This window comes from Desarmillaria tabescens, assembly GCF_030435595.1.
Source record: "Desarmillaria tabescens strain CCBAS 213 chromosome Unknown EV420scaffold_122, whole genome shotgun sequence".
Lineage (NCBI taxonomy): Eukaryota > Fungi > Basidiomycota > Agaricomycetes > Agaricales > Physalacriaceae > Desarmillaria > Desarmillaria tabescens.
The window spans coordinates 42,220-60,000 of record NW_026848421.1 but is presented as its reverse complement, the minus strand read 5'-3'; the positions used below and the strand labels follow the sequence as shown (position 1 = coordinate 60,000).

Genomic DNA, 17,781 nt, shown 5'->3' with positions numbered 1-17,781 from the left:
CGTATGTCTTAGGATTGATAGGCTCGAGAAGGCCGTGTCCTACGTGTATAATCACAGACAGATTTTCTAGAATGACAGCGTAGCAGAACTTGCATGAAAGAACTATTCGTAGCTATCTGCCGTCACGGAGGAGATGGCAAAAACGAAGAAGGCCTCCAAGTCTTCCTTTCTTCACCTACTACAGAACGAGTCACGAACGTCCCTGGATTATGGTGTCCTTGTCGATATTGATCCCGGAATCACGGTTCATGGCCCTTCCGAGGCATAACGTGTTGATGCATGCCCATCTAGTGACCATTTTACAGAGACCGGAGCAAAAATGAGAGTTCTGTGAGTGGGGAAGACTGACAAGTATTTCTGGTCCATCGTCTGAACTCTCACAACTCAGATCCCTCCATCCCGCCACCGCCCTTTAACACTAAGATAGCTCGGTGGCGTGCGCACGAGCTCGCAGGTTCGTAGCTGGGGACATGGGAATATCTCCAGTCTATCTTGGCCAAGTCGCGATATGGGGTTCAGATTTGGTCCTGGCCAAGTGGTGGGCCAACTTGAAGCTCCTTCGACGGATCAATCAGTAGTACCAGAGTTACTGGTTATTATCCGCGTCATCATAGGCGTTCTGAGACTTCATTGGTACAGTCAGTCTTATCAGAAGTAATCACCTGAATCTCGTCCATGGTGTCTGGCGTCTGCTTTGCCTATCACCCTGTACAAGCCCGTTCTGTATCATGAACTGTGACGTTAGGCTTGGCGATCTATTCTGAGTTCTCCGATCATGATTGGCAGCGTGGGTCCTCACTGACAGTTATCAGTGCATAAGCCTCGTATAAGAAATGTCGGAAAAAGTGTCAAAGCCTAATAAGGCAACTGAAATTATTAAGTAATACAGTCACATGACAATGAACATTATCAGAATGAACCCCGCCGACCTATTCCCAAAAATGGCAAGACCTTAGCTAAAAATGTCCGACAAGGTCCAGGTAGCTAACGAGCGCAAAATCAATAACAAAAGTTAAGAGTATAAGATTCAAATATTCACCTTCTCAATTGCGACTATATCGGCCCATAGAATTTGGGCCAGCCTGGCCAGGACCGGGAGACCCAGGACCACTATATAAACCGGGAGAGGTGGATTGAGGCCCTCGTGCGCGTTGGACAAGATGGTTGAGCTGTCCGAGTTGCTCCTCCTGCACCTCAACGAGGCGCTGCATCAGGCCTGACAGGCCATCAATCCCACTCTTTATGCTGTGGATATCTTGCGACATTGATCGATATTCCCGTTTCGATTTGTCCGTCTTAGAATTGATCTCGATCAAGTACGAGTTTAAACTGTCCGTGAGGGCTGACAGATTATGACACACTTCATTGTGTTTATCCTGTAACTCTATCAGTATGCCTCGCTAGATTAGAAAATAATAACGATCTTACTTCCATGTTGCCTATCTCTCTTTCTAGCTTTTGGACGGTAGCATCTGTGTTGGCATAATCAAGGTCTGACACGCAGATTGAAAATTTCAATTGACTTACTGATTTTCAACAGGGTCTCCCCTGGGCTCGCAGAAACGGCGCTGCTGAGCTATGAGTAATCACAACAATAAAGACGAGATAACCTGACTTGCCCACGTTGTGGAGAGCTAGGCCCTGGACTGGACATGTGCCAGTCAGGCACGTTATTGGCATTGCCTGTTGATTGGTTGCTAATAGCAAGTTTTAAGCTTTAAGTACGATACAGTTATTTTGAAAAGAGACATACTTATTTTGACCATGAGGGTAGTTTGAGCCCGACGCCATTATAGATGTAAATGTGGGAAACTAGATAGTACAACATCAGAGCCACAAAGATTCATCATGTAGCATACACACCCAACACGTACGCAGATCGCTTCTGCAACGACAACTTCTTGAAATGAGAGGAGACCAGAAGATGCTGGGAATGGGAACGATAACGTGAAAGACTGGCAATTCAGACGACATTGCGACAGGCTTTTATACCAAAGGCCAGCTTTAACCGGGCTTCAAAGATAACGAGGGTACTTTTGCTGTGCTGTCAATGTCGTCGTAATGACCGGACCGGACAAGAGTATTTGAAATAAGGAAATCAGTAGTGTTATATCATTAGACAGGGGGAAAAGCGGAAAAGTCTCATTCACCGCACGCAGTGCACATGGTACAAGCAAGCGGAGAATGGTAAAAAGGTCTATAAACTCTCAATATCCGAGTACAGTATCATGCAAAACCCGACGATTACAACAACTCAGTAGTAATATGCATATTTGCCAACAAATTTTGTCAATCTTATTGCCTTAAGCGAGGATTTTACTCAGATCTGTCAAACATTGTAAATGGGAGCATGCACCACCGACACACGGTGAACTGTGTATACTGACGTATTTCCTGAAGCCCGCTGCACGAGGCAGAAAAAAGTACTCAAACCTACTGAGATAATCAAGTCAATTTTCCGTTCGACATCCAAGAAGGAACTCTAGACCTATCGCTTAATATTCGAGGCAATTAGGCCTGGCAAGCTAGACCACTCTAGATGAAAGAAATGAGGAGACAATGTGAAGTTATTGACATCATGCTCTCACCGACGCATCACAGATGCACATGTAGAAATTTTGCAACCACATGGAGTGATTCTATACTTGCACAAGTGCTGCTCAGCTATATAAACCTTCTCTTTGTTAAGCTGTTAGAAATTATCGATACTCATGTCCTCCGAGCCAAAGATCTCATGCAGCCATTGTGGTGGCCTTTTTTCTCGCCGTGGTATCAAAAGACATGAGGTTTCCTGTCAGCGAGACTTGCACCAGCGTGTCGCCGATACACGTTTCGAGAAAGCAGTTTTACAACCGACCTACGTTACGTCAAGTGTTTCTCCATCAGGTATGTTGATCTGCCTGATGTTGCGAATAGTCTAACTATAATTTTAGTAACACTAGGAGATACGCATGAATCTTTATACGTATCTGATAGTCAGGTCTCTGACAGCTTGAGTAAGTTCAGCTGGACATTTCCACAACATCAGCTAACCGATGATCTCCAGATCATGATTGGGCACATGCTTGTGAGTAAAATAATTTTCTACTGTGTGTTTTCTAATGGTGACATCTTGTTAGATTCTCATGTTGATGAAGCCAATAGTTTTGTGGACATACCCGATAGTCCTGTGACATCAGAAGCCGAGAACGGAGACCCAGAGCTTCAAGTTGATGACATCTGAATGATATTCCACCCATCCAGTGGTAAAGCAACCATAATTGACCATTTTGATCAGTACCGGTCCCGAGCAGCAGATCAACATATTGATCCTCCGATCGATCAATGTCCCTGGCGTCCCTTCTCATCCCGTCGGGATTTTGACATCGCAGAATTTGTCCTAGATGCTGCACTTAGTGAAAGGCAAATGGACAAGTTTTTCAAGCTGTTGAAATCCTCGGCACTAGATGAGGTGCACCTTACTCCTTCAGATATCAAAACTAGAAAGGATGTGAAAACTAGCTGGGACCGTGCGGCAAACTTGGTTACTCCTGTAAGTATGATCATTGTTAACCGTTGATCTTGCTGAACATATCAATGACAGTTTGAAAAGCATACCTGTTCTATCAAGCTTCTCGACAAGGAAGTTTGCTTTGACGTTTATCGCTTGAATCTATGGAACTGGATACTAGAACTTGTCAAGGACTCTACACTGGAGCCGCATTTTGTTTGGGATGCTACCCACTTATCAAAGTGGAATGGGACCACGTTTGAAAGGTTTGTCAATGAACCTTGGACCGCCCAAGCATTTTGGGATCTCCAAGTGAGTACGAACCTTCTAACCTACCTGACATTTTATTCAATCTCTTTTTCCTCCCTAGACGGCCCTGCCAGAGGGTGGAAAGCCATTGTACATTATCCTGTATGCAGACAAAACCCGTCTATCATCATTTGGGACTGCACAAGGTTATCCAGTAGTGGCGCGTTGTGGAAATCTGCCCATTCACATTCGGAATGGAAAAGGAGTTGGCGGTGGACGTGTTGTTAGTTGGTTGCCAGTGGTCTGAAATATTCCATCCTGTTAGAATGTTTTCGAATCTGAATCAATGAAATGCAGATAAAGGAGGATCCAAAACATACCGGAAAGAAATATTATGTTGATTTCAAGCATCGTGTATGGCATACGGCGATGAAGTATGTTCTGGAAACAATGGTTGATCCCAGTAGGTTTGGGGCTTGGATTCACCTTTCCCTCGCAAAACGAGATCTCCAACTCTTTCCACGATTTCCTATTTTATCATGCGACTATGAGGAAGCGTCAGTCCTCACATTATTTCCTTGCATAGCATGTATTGATACCATCATTAGGGCAATGATGGTTCTGATACGAGGCGTTAATGGTGACGCACCATGTCCAATTTGCCTAGTTCCCAAGCTAGAACAATATAATCTGGAGATGGAATATGAACTCCGAACTTCTGAACGTACCAGAGAAATTCTTCAAAGGGCCAGAGGACTTAGGACCCAGGAATTGCGGGATGATTATCTTGGTGAGTTTGGGCTGCGAAACATCAATGTAAGTTTCTTTTCCCATTATGAGAAGTGTAGTAACAAACCTTTGGCTTTCAGAACGTCTTTTGGACTATTGAGGCATGTGATCCATTCCGGTCCCTTTCTTGGGATAGGCTACACGCCTTTCAGGATGGTCTCTTTGGGCATCATCTTCGAGGAGAACTTGTCCGTCGTATCAAAGCTCTTGGACATGCTTATGCTAGTCAAGCTGATAATCAGTAAGCTCCTTTTCATGAGTGATGCCTCATTAAACTCACAATGCTTCTAGAGTTCAAAAGTTTCCTCGTTGGAGGGATTTGAATCATTTTGAAAGTGGCTTCATGGCAGTTACCTTCACCGATGGCACTAAGTATGAGGATCTATCAAAGGTGAGCCGAGTTTGTGTTAGTTTGATATTTAAATGACAATAAACACAGCAAATTATATTTGTCACGCACAACATACTCAGCGAGACACAGGACAGCCATGGATATCATTTATTGAAGTGCATCCGTAGCTACCTTGTTCTCAATGTGTATGCAGGGTTTACTCTTCATACTGAAAGTTCTATAAAGGCTCTCCGAGAGGAAAGCACCAAATTTGGAAAGCTGATCAAGGTGAAGCAGTCCTACATTAATTAAAATTAGTCCCCTGAAGCTGAATGATCATATCAGGAGTACCAAGAACTCACTCGAACAGTTAGCGAGAAACCAAAGTCTTGGAACTTTCCGAAGGTACATTCACACCGGCATCTCCCTGACGACATTCTGGCAAAAGGAGTATCCCGGAATTACGACACCAAGCCCAATGAAAATATGCATGGTCCACTCAAGGATGCATATCAGCTAAGGACGAACTTCAAAGAGGTCGCTGAGCAGATCCTCCGAATAGATTCATGGTGCAATGCCACAGGCTTTATACAGCAGCAAATCGACGTTCAGGATGAGTTGCTAAAGGCGTGGCAGGATTCCCAGCAGGCAGATGAAGAAATAGAGGACGAGATGGAAGAACAGCCGCATGATTACTCTGGAAAAGCCACATTGCATGGAAATCGTGGTAAAGGGGGCGGAATGATGTCGATAAAGGAGTTGATGGATTCAAAGCAGGAGGATATAGCCTTCAAAAAGTTTTCGGAAAAGCTATCAAAGTATGTGAAGGATTTGTTTAAAGACCTACCCCACGTTGTTCCTGTTGTCAATGGCAACAAGTTCCAGTTCGAGCAGTTTATTGGGGACGAAAAGATTAGGTTGGCCTCCTCTTCTTTCAAATCACCTCAACTGATGAATTGACCTCTAGATCTGGCTCTATGGAACAATCAAAGTCAACTATGAAAGCACTGTGAACTGGACGTTACTTACTGACATTTTGCGGTGTAGTCCCAACTTCCACAACCATCCAAGATATGACTGCGTAATTGTTAAGGATGATGATGGTCCATATTTTGCTCAACTTGTACAGGTCTTTACCTGCAACATTGGTGGCAAAGATTTTCCGCTCGCCCTCATTCAACCATTTACGGAGGCAGTCAGCCTGACTACAGCAAAGCTCGATGAAGACCTTGGCTTTTATCGTGTCTCTGCAAAGAAAAGAGATGAATGTATTTTCATATCGATTTATTCCATTATCCGAGGTGCGCTGTTGGTCGAGGACTTTGGATTTAACAGAGGTTCCACCAACCAGTCCAACCAGTCCAAAGAGTACTTAGTCGTGGACATTGTGGACGAGGATATGTATCTCCGCATGAAGGCATTGGCCTACATAGGCAAAAGGCATTGACATATATAGATACATACTTATTGCAATCATATATTTACCTGTTTTGCAACTATAAGACACCATAGGATACAGATTTTGTGACAGAAGTACTCACAAAAAAGTGAAATCATTGTCATCCATCTTCCGAGGACCATCATCCCTCTGCCAGTGACTCCTGCATCTCGAAATTTCAGTGCATGCCGCCCCTACCCCTCCACTGCAGAGTCGTTAGTCTGGCATTAGTCGCAGCAGGGTAAATGAACTGTAATACCTCGCCAGATGTCAATGACAATGTCATCTGTAAACGAGGCATAAGTCTAAGCTCTCGCAAGCCCAAAATCGAATACTTACCTCGCGGGACAACATCACGCGTACGTTACTTCAGCCGGAACTTTGATTTTGTGAACAGAATATCTAATCAGCTGTTAGCTCCCGGTTCATGTCAGTCAACACGAAAACTTACAGAGCAAGGAATGAATCGTTTATTTATGTAGCTAGAGTGTGTAGTTAGTATCAAAGCCAATTTTAAAGGCCAACGCACGTACTGAATACATTAGAGATGCGATGTAGCATATGTCTCTAAGCAAGACCAGTCAACCAAACGAAGAGAAAATAACATAGATAACACCTACCACGTCTGTAAGACCACCTTCACAGTCTGCGAACGCAGACATCCCCATTTGGCACATCATGAATGCTCGTGTTCCTATCACTCGGACCTGCGTTGTCGTCGTCAGCTATGGACGGTAGCTTTGAGCAGCGAAATCCTAGCGAACGAGCATTGTGTCAGTGAGAGAAAGAGGGAAAGGGGAGGGAAACGTACCGGGATCGTGTACCAGCCTTTTCATCTCCAACAAGACTTGCCCCGCCCGTAGTAGCGTTGTACCTTCGATTCTGAGATAAACGATTTGTCAGCTCAGCCGCTAACAGAGCAAAGTGTTAGCTTACCTCGGATCTGCGCACACGGTCCGCATGTCATCGTTATCCGCGGGTAGGAGATTTGAGAAGCGCAATGCTAGCACAGACATATATTGCATTAGTGAACAAAAGATGGAAAGGAGGAGAAGAGAAACGCACTGATATTCGATCTCAGCCTTGACAACGGTACACCTCATGGTGCGTGTATTCTCATAACGTTTTGGGGAGATACGTGGATCTGAAACAATTCATTCAGTTAACAGACGACCAGTAATACTCACAGGAGTCATCTGGGCAAACGAGGTCGAGAACGAGAGTCTTGGAGGGAGGATGAATAGGCTCAGATCGGCTTGAGCTCTGTAACTTTGAATATTCATTTGCCGAGGCCTTTGGGGGGATTTACTACAAAGTTCTATTAAATTATGAAGTGCTATAAAAAGCCTAGAGTTATTACGATCAAATACAGGATGAACGTATGACGGACTAGTAAAATAACCTGCCTCAGATATCTCGAGATCAACGTTGCACTATTTTTGGAACTTGACCTACTCCAGTGTTTCGATTCGGCTGTGCATTTGACGTTCTCCTTCGGAGGGCGTTGTTCACTGTTCAAGCCTTGAATATACTTTGTAGCCAGTGTGCGTGGTCCTGTTTGGATTCCCGAGTGACTGGAAGGAGCCAAACCCTTGTGAATCGTGAGGGAGGACGCGATATCCCTTCCAAATTTCGGATAGCAAGCGAGACAGCAAACATCGCACGTTTTGATGGTTGCATGAAGGGCTACGTACGCCATCGAGGTCCCTGTGTTTTTGAATTTCCGAAGATGTCGAGGGATTCAGAGGTGAAGGAACCAGTATCGAGGTATTCTTTGGGCCGATGTGTGGATTCCCTTCGATGTTTGAAGGCCTAAAACATTATACGTTAGCGGAAATACTATTATGAAAGCTTACCAGTATATTCGAACCCGACGAGATGGAAAACGAACGAGTTCCAGATGTCGGAGGTGCCGCAGTGACCGGGTCATGAAAGATTCATCTGCGAAGGTTCTTCGGGGCCCTAAATTTCCTGAACAATAGGATTTATCTTGAGATGATACATCAAGTAAATAAAGGCCACCCACCTTGGAAAAATGGCATTGACGGAACGTGGATGAATGAAATAATCACCCTCAACGCTTACCAGATCAATCTCAAGCTGCTTTCGGAAAGTCCTCGAGCTGACATCATTGCCGATGCTAAAGGAATCCTTCGCGCGAATGACTGGCGCCGCATATTCGGGTGCTTTGAAACACAACGAAGTTCTGGGTGTATATAAAAGAAGGTAAGTTCCTGCAGCTTGACGTCTTTCTGCCCCCTTACCTTCCCCCTGTCTCCCGTCTGTTACGTTCCAAGCCTCGCCCTGTCACCGTATCATGTTGGTGCGTGGGGAGCCTACGTGTCGCAGCATATGGTGGTGGTGGTGGTGGTATTACCGGCGCCAGGTCCCAATAAGGAACGGCCAGGTCCACAGCCCTGACATGGCGAACCATGCGCTGTGGCTGCAAAGGCTCATACTGTTGTAATCACACTGTTGAGTGCGTCTCGCGGAGTAGAGACTCTTCGCAGGGTACACAATTGAATGAAAAGTGATGGGGATGAGCACAATCGAACACGGAGAACCAGTTAGCATTGGTGTATACCTCGAAAATCCGGTGCAGTGTACGACTCCTTAATAAGAATCAGTGCCGTCCAAAAGGAGGAGCATTATGAAATGGTTCATGAGACATGTGCGTCAACAATGACAGTGAAAGAACATGTGAACAAATGTGAAACGCGTAATGGGAGAGTGAGACATGGTGCACGGACCATGAGGTGTATGGAAGGTCAGCAGCAATGAGAAGATATCAAGGACAATGGGAGCATACGAATCATCCACCAAGAAACAAAGAACCACAGACTGCAGGAACGAAACACAAGCATCATGTGTGCACAACAAACGAGGTCCGTTGTTTTGCTCAAGCCTTAGCCCATGAAAATGATGAAACGGAAACCAAGAACAGCGAAACAGGCAAGCTCCTTCGAGAAAGAGACTGCCTGCGAACGAAACACCGAGTACCACCAGACTGGTGAGATCCTTCGCGAAGGACACCACCAGCAGACGTAACCACCGAGTATCACTGCACAGGTGAGATCTTTTGGAAAGGATCCCATCTGTGGACGTAACCACTGCACAGATGAAATCCCTTGCAAGGGACTCCATCTGTGGACGTAACAACAGAGCACCGTCTGCAACGGCATTCCGAGTCCTATGAATATAGGATATCTCGGTTATTATGCAGTTGGGAATGGCCCGTGGGAAAATCTATTTGTGGAATCAATTGATGGCGGTGTTTGCCGACTATCTCGCTCTGTCCCCGGTGTCCCCTGGGCTTTGCCTGTGGAAGTTTTTCTATTCATGCACCATTCTTTCCCGGCTTCGTCCTCTTTCTCCCGAAATCTCCGCTGCATCGCTGCATGTTTATGTCGCTGGCGACTTCCATCCGATCGACACGACCTCTCCTTGTCAAACCACTACCCGGAGAATACACGAAACATGACAATTCGTGTCCCCAACCATAGCAGCATTTTCCAGGATCAAGAAACAGACTTATGCAGAGACGACGGATCTTCTTCCGGCGAGCAAGGCCAGGAGTGCAGAGAACTCGGGGTATATCACGCACGACGGGTTGGGGCATAGTGGTAAGTCTCCCCGTTCCTCACTCGCATTCGAGGATGCTAACATTCACATAGTTGATCTCAATCCTGCCGTTCAACACGACATCTCCCCCTTGAATTGACTACCTTGGGGAGGGCACAAAACATGAGATTTCGTGTTCCCAACAATGGCAAGGTTTTCGCACCACAAGGGAGCTGAATTTGTACCGAGACGACGTATCTTTGTCCAGAGAGTAAGTGTAGGAGTGTACTGCACTTGACGTGTGGGCCCTGGGGGGTGTAATGGTAAGTCTCTTGATTCACATTTAGGAATATACTCACTGTCTCATAGCTCAATTTCGAATCCCTTGACCAACGCAACCCCTCCCCCTCGAGTGACTGCCCTGGAGAGCATGCGGTGTGTGACGATTCATGTTCCCATCAGCAGCCAGCATTTTGCAGGGCGAAGAACCCAATTTTGCACCGAGATCACGTATCTTCATTCGGCGAGCAAGCCCAGTAGTATGCCTCGCGTGACAGATGGAAGTAGTGGTAAGTCTGTGTACAGGCATTTAAGAATGTACTGACCTTTGCATAGCTCAATCTTGATCCTGCCAATCAACACGACCCTTCCCCCTCCAACGACTGCCTTGGGGAGGGCACAAAGCACGAAATATTGTGTGCCCAACAATGACAAAGTTTCTGTAGCATGAGGAAGCCAATTTTACGCTGAGACAATGGATCTTCTTCCGGCAAGCAAAGTGAGGAGTATGTGGAACCTGAGGGTGTTACGTTGTGCAAGACGGGCGGGACAGTAAGTCTCCTCATTCCTCACTGAATTTATCAGTGCTCACCCTCGTCTAGCCCGATTCCGCTGATGAATACCAACTCCCCTTAGACCGATTTTTGTGCTGAGATGACGTATCTTCATCCGGCGAGCATGGCTGGCACTGTGTACACTGTGCAGGTGGTGACTCGGGATGAAATAATTTAATGACGGCGGTGGATCTGCAGGAGTGGGTACGTATGGACATATCTTGAACCATTCTGGGTACTAACTGTTTCTTTAGCTTAGTCTCGTCTCATGCACGCAATTCCCGGTGTCAGGGAAGAAGACGCTTGGTTCGAAATATGCCCTTCGACATGCAGACGGATGCAGGTGAGAATTTGGGCCCGACACGATGTATGAACGTCCGGTGAGCAAGGAGATGTAGTGGGCTGCCAATGAAGAGTACATCGATGTTATCAACATGGGCAAGGATCCCACTGGTAAGTTGCCTGATGCCTTCCTGTACCGTACACGATTTCCTGAATAAGTGTGACAGAAAATAGGACTCGGATTTGCCACCGTATGAGCTGGCCCTCGCCCGCTAGTCAGCAGGGCCTTTAAGCCCACGCGAAGGCTGAGCGATTGAGACAGAGAGCATTGACGACTCGGTAGGAAGGACGGATTCCGTGGTAAGAAGCTTTCGGATTGGAGCAGTTCCATGGCTTTGACCCAGTCGGCTACGGGATCATGTGTGGGGTAAATGGCCAGGACAGGCTGCGGTGCAGAAGAAACAGAGACGCGTCTCGGTGAAGGGCAGTGGTGATGAGGAGGAAATGAGCATGGAGCAAGTGAGAGATGTCGATCAATTCGGAGAAATTATTGTAATGGGCTTGTCAGTCATCCCAACTGGCAGAAGATGGTCGACTGTTCTGATATCACTGCAAGGTAAAGTTCACTGTCCCAAATTGAAAGCAAATGTACGTCGCGTCGAAGAGAATCGTCGAGATCCAGTGACGCCAACGCCAGGTCCATTTTTTCATCGAAGCAGAGCTCTGCATGGACATTCCATCCCATCCATGCGCCAAGGGTTCATATACATACGTCGTTGACGAGAAGAATGTCTTTATGGTATGGGGTCGTAGGCGGCGAAGGGCGTGCTCGTATAATGAACTACTGGAATATAGTGGAGGTGCTGTGACTCAAGACGTAAGTCGAGAAAAGGAAAGTCGTGGTGGTACTGAAGCGGCTACAGGATCATGTGTGGGGTAAATGGCCAGGACAGGCTGCGGGGTGTGGGTGTGGTATCGACAGTCTTGCGGGATAGGCGTCGATGTCCAAAAGAAGAACGCGCGAGTTGCCGCCGGCAACTCGAAGGTCGTCTCTTCCTCCCACCATGCTCCCTCTTGCTCCTGTTCTCCATTCGCCCCCCTCCACTTTAGTTGAGTCCCTCAAGATGACTTTGACGCAGTCTCAGGTTGCTGAATGAAGTTTGTGAGTTAATTTGCGATTGGTTTTCTATGTTACTTACCTTTATTTTAGCTGGCTGTTCCGATCGCTCGCAAGCTTAAGATGAAGACTAAATTGTCGAAAAAAATTGCCCTGCAGCAAGCGAACACACGCTGATGAGGAGGACCTCAACGGTGTGGGGCGCGGAGGATGCGCATCGAAGGTGTCCTACCGCAGACTGGATGTAAGTTTATTCCTGCCCCCGGCAATACATCTTATTGACGACTTCCCCTCTACAGCACGACCTCCATCGTCTGCTCTCCGCACTTCCAACACTCCCTTGACGACTGTGTACGCACAAATTCTCGACTACGCTAGGCCGAGACGAGCGTGCCTTCGAGCTGGAAGGACAGATTTTGGACGGAGACGACGTATCGTCGTCCGGCGAGCAAGACCAGGCGTGTGGGAGTGGTAGAGGTAATACAAGAGAGACGGTAGAGTTGCGGATGGCGGCTGATGCACCAGAAATTGTAAGTTTTTGTTTCTTCACCAACTGTGGCACTCACATCTTTGTAGACATTTTCTATCGAGCGACTACCTCAAGCGTCGTGCCAACGACGTGTCGAATGAGATGAAGCATCGGAATCCGGGAGAATTTTGGCTCGAGACGACGTATTGTCGTCCGGCGAGCGAGCCCTGTGTGAAGGTGAAAGATATAATGGTAAGTTCCTTCCTTGAGACACGTCAATCTCTGCTCACCTGATCTGCAGTACTTCTAATATCTACATCAAAATGTGGTCCCCTCAAGAACCCGTTTTTGGGCCGAGACGATGTATCGTCGTCCGGCGAGCAAGGTTTGGAGTAGTGCGGTACTGGGAGGAATGTATCACAGGAGGGAGGATGTGTGCACATGCATGCATGGAGGGTAAGTCATCTCTGTTGATTGATAGAGTCTGCCACCACTGACCTTCCTGTAGCTCGATGTCATCCTCTTCCCTCCCTTGCAGTTTCCGCTCACTGTTCTGTTGTAGATATAATCCTGAGATGAAATATTCGTTAACTCGTAGTTATTAACCAAGTGAAGCATATGGAAAGGACTTACTATCCACGCGCGCATCCCCCGCACGCCGTCTCTCACATTCACAGTGTACAGCAGGAAACTACTGTATTCAATATATGTGCAATAATTAGACGAACAAGTAGTTAAAGAAATTTGACAAATAGTAGCGTACCGCTCCTAGAAATATGATTTCCGTTCGTCGCGTACTGGGAGGAGAATAGACGCCCAGATGGACATCGTCATTGGACGTCGGTGCCAAGATCTTCGTCCCACCCTCCTCCTTGTACCCTTCTTCCCCACAGCCCATCCCGGTGTCCTCGTCGTTGCCCTACAGCCCTGCTCCATCATATATCATGTTCCTCCATCGCTCTCGAAGTCCCAAACTCATTCCTGTCGTCGGCGTCGTCGTCGTTGTTGGTGTCGTTGCTGTTGTTGGGTTTGGGCTCTGTGGGTCATTGTTCTGTGAGATGGTGGCCGATATCGAATCCCTCGATGGATTCTAGGGTTATTGAAGTCCCCGAACTGCGAATCCAGCAGCGATTAACGCCGATGCGCGTGTGGGGGTTATGGGATGGGTCGCAGCGGGGTATCACTATCAGGATCATATCGAGCCAATGGCAGGATGATCCTTATCTACGCGGTGTCCATCGTTCCTCCAAGACATTCGTGTCGTTTCCTTCGACGCTATGAACAACGATGGAGACCTTCGCACAGCTGAGAGCAGTGGGGCTACAACATCGTACTCGACTCCGCACAGCAGCCCGGTGCCTCTCCGGATCGCACTACCTTTAATGAACAGACCCTCGACTGACTCGACTCTGCCTATGCCATCGAGCGCCATTTTTACGACAAGAAGGGCTATGGTGTCGTTCGATAACCTTGTCGCGTTGGCAAACCACCAGGAGAGGCTACGGGAGGCAGGCAAGATGGTATGGCGCGTCAGGGGAGAGCCGGTGGTCGAATTGCATGATTTGAGCAGGTAGTACCATCGTCGGCGGGGAAGCGGTGTGTACAGTCATTGAGGGAGACGGAGAGGATGTTGTACTGCAAAAGGATGTATTCAATAAAATGAATGACAATGCGCATAACAGGACTTACTTTGCATCCACGGCCAGGAATCTTCGATGCCCTCCTCCAGGCTCCCACACATCCACGCCATGTCCAGATGCTCAAGTCCTTCTGAGCATGCATTCGCTCACCATGGGGCCAAATATTCTGAAAATTCGTGGTCCATCTTGAGCTTGGAAGCGGTGAAAAAGTCGGCTGCAATGAAAGGTAAATATCATACAAAATCAACGTAAAAATTTTACTCACAGAAAGGTGTTACATCATCCACTAGCCTGAGGGATTATCAATTATCGATGAGGGCCTTGGATAGCGGTGACGAGAGGGAGGTGGGGTGAGAACGAATCAAACACATGTCTCGTCTGATCACCGTATTTCGTTGTTTGGTTGAGTCTTTTGGTATGGGGGTTAGGAGTGCCAGGAGGTCGTCGGAAAGGAATGCGAGCCATTCATCCGTTCAATAGTCGTGGCTTGACGTTGACGATAAGTGGGGAGGTTGTACGTCTTGTGGTAGGAGTATTAGAGCTTGCGATGGCCGGGTGTGTATTTGTTGGGAGGGAGGATGTCTGCATAGTGAAAGACACCCGGAGCAGCCATCTATAGATCCAGCTCCTGTGTGCAAACGGAGGGAGACGTGACCACGTGATGTCAACCAAACCTTGCACTCACCCCTCAACACCCTGCAGCCAAATAGGACCCCACGCGTCACAGACTCGAGTCTGAACACGCTCTCAGACTCTGCCGGACCGTGGACCCAAATATCTCGTGACGTGACACGATGCGCTAACGCTGCCGCAATCAACATCCTCCCTCGCTCACATTGTCGAGCACGACTGTGCTGCCATTTATCTGTCTCCCTTGGGTGCGCGTGTATCCGTTCCAGTCCTCCAATCTACCAACTACGCAGCAACCTTTCGGATACTCTGTGACAGGGGCTAGCTTGTTTACTATGGCCATCACAATCACCCTTTCAGAGGACACTGTCCAGCACCTTGTTGAATCTGTTACCACCCTCATCAATGCAGAGGAAAGTAGGGGAAGAGATGCGACCCATTACAGGGCCTTGCTATCAGGACTCAATGAAGGGATGAGTCTGAACAGGAATTGTGATGAAATAGGCTCGTAAAAATTCCTTTGGACCTGATTTGTGCTCACAGTACTATCATAGATCCCCCTTCCATGTCTGTTGATGCGGTCAAGAGTGACTGTGATGTTGACGCAACTGCATCTGGCGTGTCTTTGTGCCCTGTGAAGTTTTCTCTGGTCCTCAGTGCCCCACTGCCCTTTCACGCCCACAACGCCATTGCCCACGGTGATGGCACTTTCGGCGACCCTGGCCACAACTCTCAGGGTGATATGACTTTGATATATCCATCATTGTCATCTGACATCGTCGACTCTCCCATTGACTCTCACAACGACAACTTGGAATATACACTATCCCCTATTCAACCACCCTTGTCACCACTTGACAGCACAGACAGTGATTTTGAGGATGAGAAAACTGTATACGGTGTGACTTCTTCTCCTCTGAAGCTGTCTCTGCCTTTTGCCACCCCCTCCTTCAACGCTGCCATCAGTGACTGGGAAGAGGTGACTGTCTTTGGCGCATCTTCCTCTCCTGTGATGCCACCTCAGGCCTTCAATAACTTTGGTGGTGGCGTCTCAGACTGTGAAAGCACCAACGACAAGGGCATTTTAGGTGGTACTGAGATGCTGAACCCTATCAGTCACTCACGACCTGTTGAAGAGCTTGGGGCTGCAGTTCACGATCCCGATCCTGATCCACCAGCACCTCAACGTATTCATTTACTTGATGATTCAGCAGATGCACCGCCCGCAAAGAGACCTCACGTCAGTGTTCCAGATGACGATTATGATCCTGATGATTCCGACGGAGATTTAGATGGATTTGTGGTTGAAGCATGCCTTCCTGGAGAATGTGAGAAGCGGAAGGGAGATAGGAAACGAAAGACAACGTCTCGAAGGAAGAAACAGTCATCTGGAGGATGCAAGTCCAAGGGCGCCAAAAGGGTTGTTACTTGGACTGACTCTCTCACACTACCACCGCCTTCCCCAGACTCACTCCAGCTATTGACTCGTCTCTCAACCGTCTCCTCTGAACAACGAACGGTGGAAGCTTTGGGTCGCATAACACGCCATCTTATGCAGCCACCTAAAGAGAAGTTGGAATGGAATGACACGTCCCTCGTTGCTATTGCACGTCGATGTAAGATTCTTCATGAGATGGAGGGACTCCATGATTACAAGCTCATGCTCTCGTATCTGCAGCTAGTGATTACTTGTGATGGGTAATTTTTTGTTTCCCTTTCAATTGACATTTGATCTCACCTATTTTCAGACGGCGCAAGGAAGCCCGCAGGAAGAGACTGGGTTCCCTCAGTATGGCTGATTTTGCCAACGAGGCAGAGATCATACCTTCAACTTTCCGATCCTGGTACTCCATGGGAACTCGTCTTGTATATTTGGCTGCCGCTGGTAAGCTACTTGTATCAGCTTGCATTGAACCTTTGTTAACTGTCATTTCAGCAATGCCATTTGTCCTCCTGTTATTGGCTGCCAGTGCTATGCGGGTTCAAGTTAGCCGTTCAGATTATTCTTCTATGGAGGATATTTCTGGCCTTGCTGTCCTTCTTCGCTCTCCAACAGGTCTGTGTATTATTCTGGATCAATCTTTTCCTACTGAATGGTGTTGTAGTCGGGGAACCAGCCTATAAATTGATTCAAGACTTAATTATACCGCATATTCAATGTCTCACTTCACTCACCGTGCTTGAAGCGCCCTGGTTCAAAATATCTTTCTGGAACAACTCCACTGGCCAATGGCAGCTGCGCCATTTTTCTGACGTTGAAATCAATCAAAAAAGCTTAGATGAGGTTCAAGTAAAGTGAGTCTGGTGTTTTGAGGCTTGATAACGTCTCTAACAATGAGGTAGCTTCTTCCGTTTACCACCTCGTTCCAGTCTCTGGACCGCAGTTTATGACCCAGTTTATACCTCCATGCCCAGCGCGTCCAAACTTGAGCCATTGTACACCTTACCGGAAGCATCGAAAGGTATTTATGAGATGTGTCCTGTGCATACTATACAGACAAAATTCCATGTACCAACAAACCGGTGTCCTTTTAATACTGCAGAGGCACCTCACTGGACAGCAGTGGAACGAAGCAAGGCAGTTGGCGCTGTACCTGTTACGAGTTTGCTTGAACTTGAAAATACGGTCTGTAATTGTCTTTCCATTCGAACGAGTCTATTTCTCATCTCTTGACCTTCTGTAGCTCAATGATTTCTATGATTCCAATGGTGAAAAGAAGGATCCAGACTCGTATATCCTTGTTGACTCAAATATATGCAAAGGGTACGTTATATCACTCCATGTTTGTTTCATAATTGTTAATCCATATTCTAGCAAGACTTTATTCATTCAAGACATCGACAAACACCCAGTAGCGGTCTTAATCCCCGACATGGTCGATAATCTTCCTCATCTCCCAAAGTCTGTGGTTTCACAACTACAAAATACATGGAAAGGTGAATTTGAGGATC

The 17,781-nt window shown here is 47.1% G+C and overlaps 6 protein-coding genes across 6 annotated transcripts; 2 read left to right on the top strand and 4 right to left on the bottom strand.

The window, feature by feature from the left end:
* Window positions 1-1,043: 1,043 nt before the first annotated feature.
* EV420DRAFT_1652408 (uncharacterized protein) lies at window positions 1,044-1,974 on the bottom strand (the record flags this gene model as incomplete). Its single annotated transcript, XM_060478642.1, has 6 exons — window positions 1,044-1,376; window positions 1,429-1,472; window positions 1,528-1,576; window positions 1,616-1,697; window positions 1,754-1,812; window positions 1,864-1,974. The coding sequence occupies 6 exons, from the start codon at window positions 1,972-1,974 to the stop codon at window positions 1,044-1,046; spliced, it is 678 nt and encodes a 225-aa protein (XP_060322366.1).
* Window positions 1,975-3,223: 1,249 nt separating this feature from the next.
* EV420DRAFT_1281073 (uncharacterized protein) lies at window positions 3,224-6,306 on the top strand (the record flags this gene model as incomplete). Its single annotated transcript, XM_060468241.1, has 11 exons — window positions 3,224-3,532; window positions 3,584-3,802; window positions 3,861-4,040; window positions 4,097-4,296; window positions 4,348-4,555; window positions 4,609-4,769; window positions 4,820-4,919; window positions 4,968-5,155; window positions 5,234-5,465; window positions 5,505-5,723; window positions 5,827-6,306. 11 exons carry the CDS (start codon window positions 3,224-3,226, stop codon window positions 6,304-6,306), a joined length of 2,496 nt encoding a protein of 831 aa, XP_060322365.1.
* Window positions 6,307-6,936: 630 nt separating this feature from the next.
* EV420DRAFT_1753693 (uncharacterized protein) lies at window positions 6,937-8,841 on the bottom strand (the record flags this gene model as incomplete). The annotated part of the gene is made up of 8 exons (XM_060480462.1): window positions 8,562-8,841; window positions 8,324-8,503; window positions 7,992-8,109; window positions 7,830-7,919; window positions 7,485-7,590; window positions 7,234-7,300; window positions 7,109-7,179; window positions 6,937-7,052 (listed from the first exon to the last, which is right to left on the bottom strand). Exons 1-8 carry the CDS (start codon window positions 8,729-8,731, stop codon window positions 6,937-6,939), a joined length of 918 nt encoding a protein of 305 aa, XP_060322364.1. The 5' UTR covers window positions 8,732-8,841.
* A 63-nt stretch (window positions 8,842-8,904) lies between these two features.
* EV420DRAFT_1589980 (uncharacterized protein) lies at window positions 8,905-9,336 on the bottom strand (the record flags this gene model as incomplete). The annotated part of the gene is made up of 1 exon (XM_060474894.1): window positions 8,905-9,336. A coding segment is annotated over one exon (357 nt), but the record flags the coding sequence as incomplete, so codon positions are not given.
* A 3,047-nt stretch (window positions 9,337-12,383) lies between these two features.
* EV420DRAFT_1487418 (uncharacterized protein) lies at window positions 12,384-13,457 on the bottom strand (the record flags this gene model as incomplete). The annotated part of the gene is made up of 6 exons (XM_060470520.1): window positions 12,384-12,429; window positions 12,450-12,643; window positions 12,850-12,962; window positions 13,058-13,129; window positions 13,193-13,250; window positions 13,323-13,457. The coding sequence occupies 6 exons, from the start codon at window positions 13,455-13,457 to the stop codon at window positions 12,384-12,386; spliced, it is 618 nt and encodes a 205-aa protein (XP_060322362.1).
* A 46-nt stretch (window positions 13,458-13,503) lies between these two features.
* Window positions 13,504-13,840, top strand: EV420DRAFT_1652403 (uncharacterized protein; the record flags this gene model as incomplete). The annotated part of the gene is made up of 2 exons (XM_060478641.1): window positions 13,504-13,601; window positions 13,654-13,840. 2 exons carry the CDS (start codon window positions 13,504-13,506, stop codon window positions 13,838-13,840), a joined length of 285 nt encoding a protein of 94 aa, XP_060322361.1.
* Between the last annotated feature and the right edge of the window lie 3,941 nt (window positions 13,841-17,781).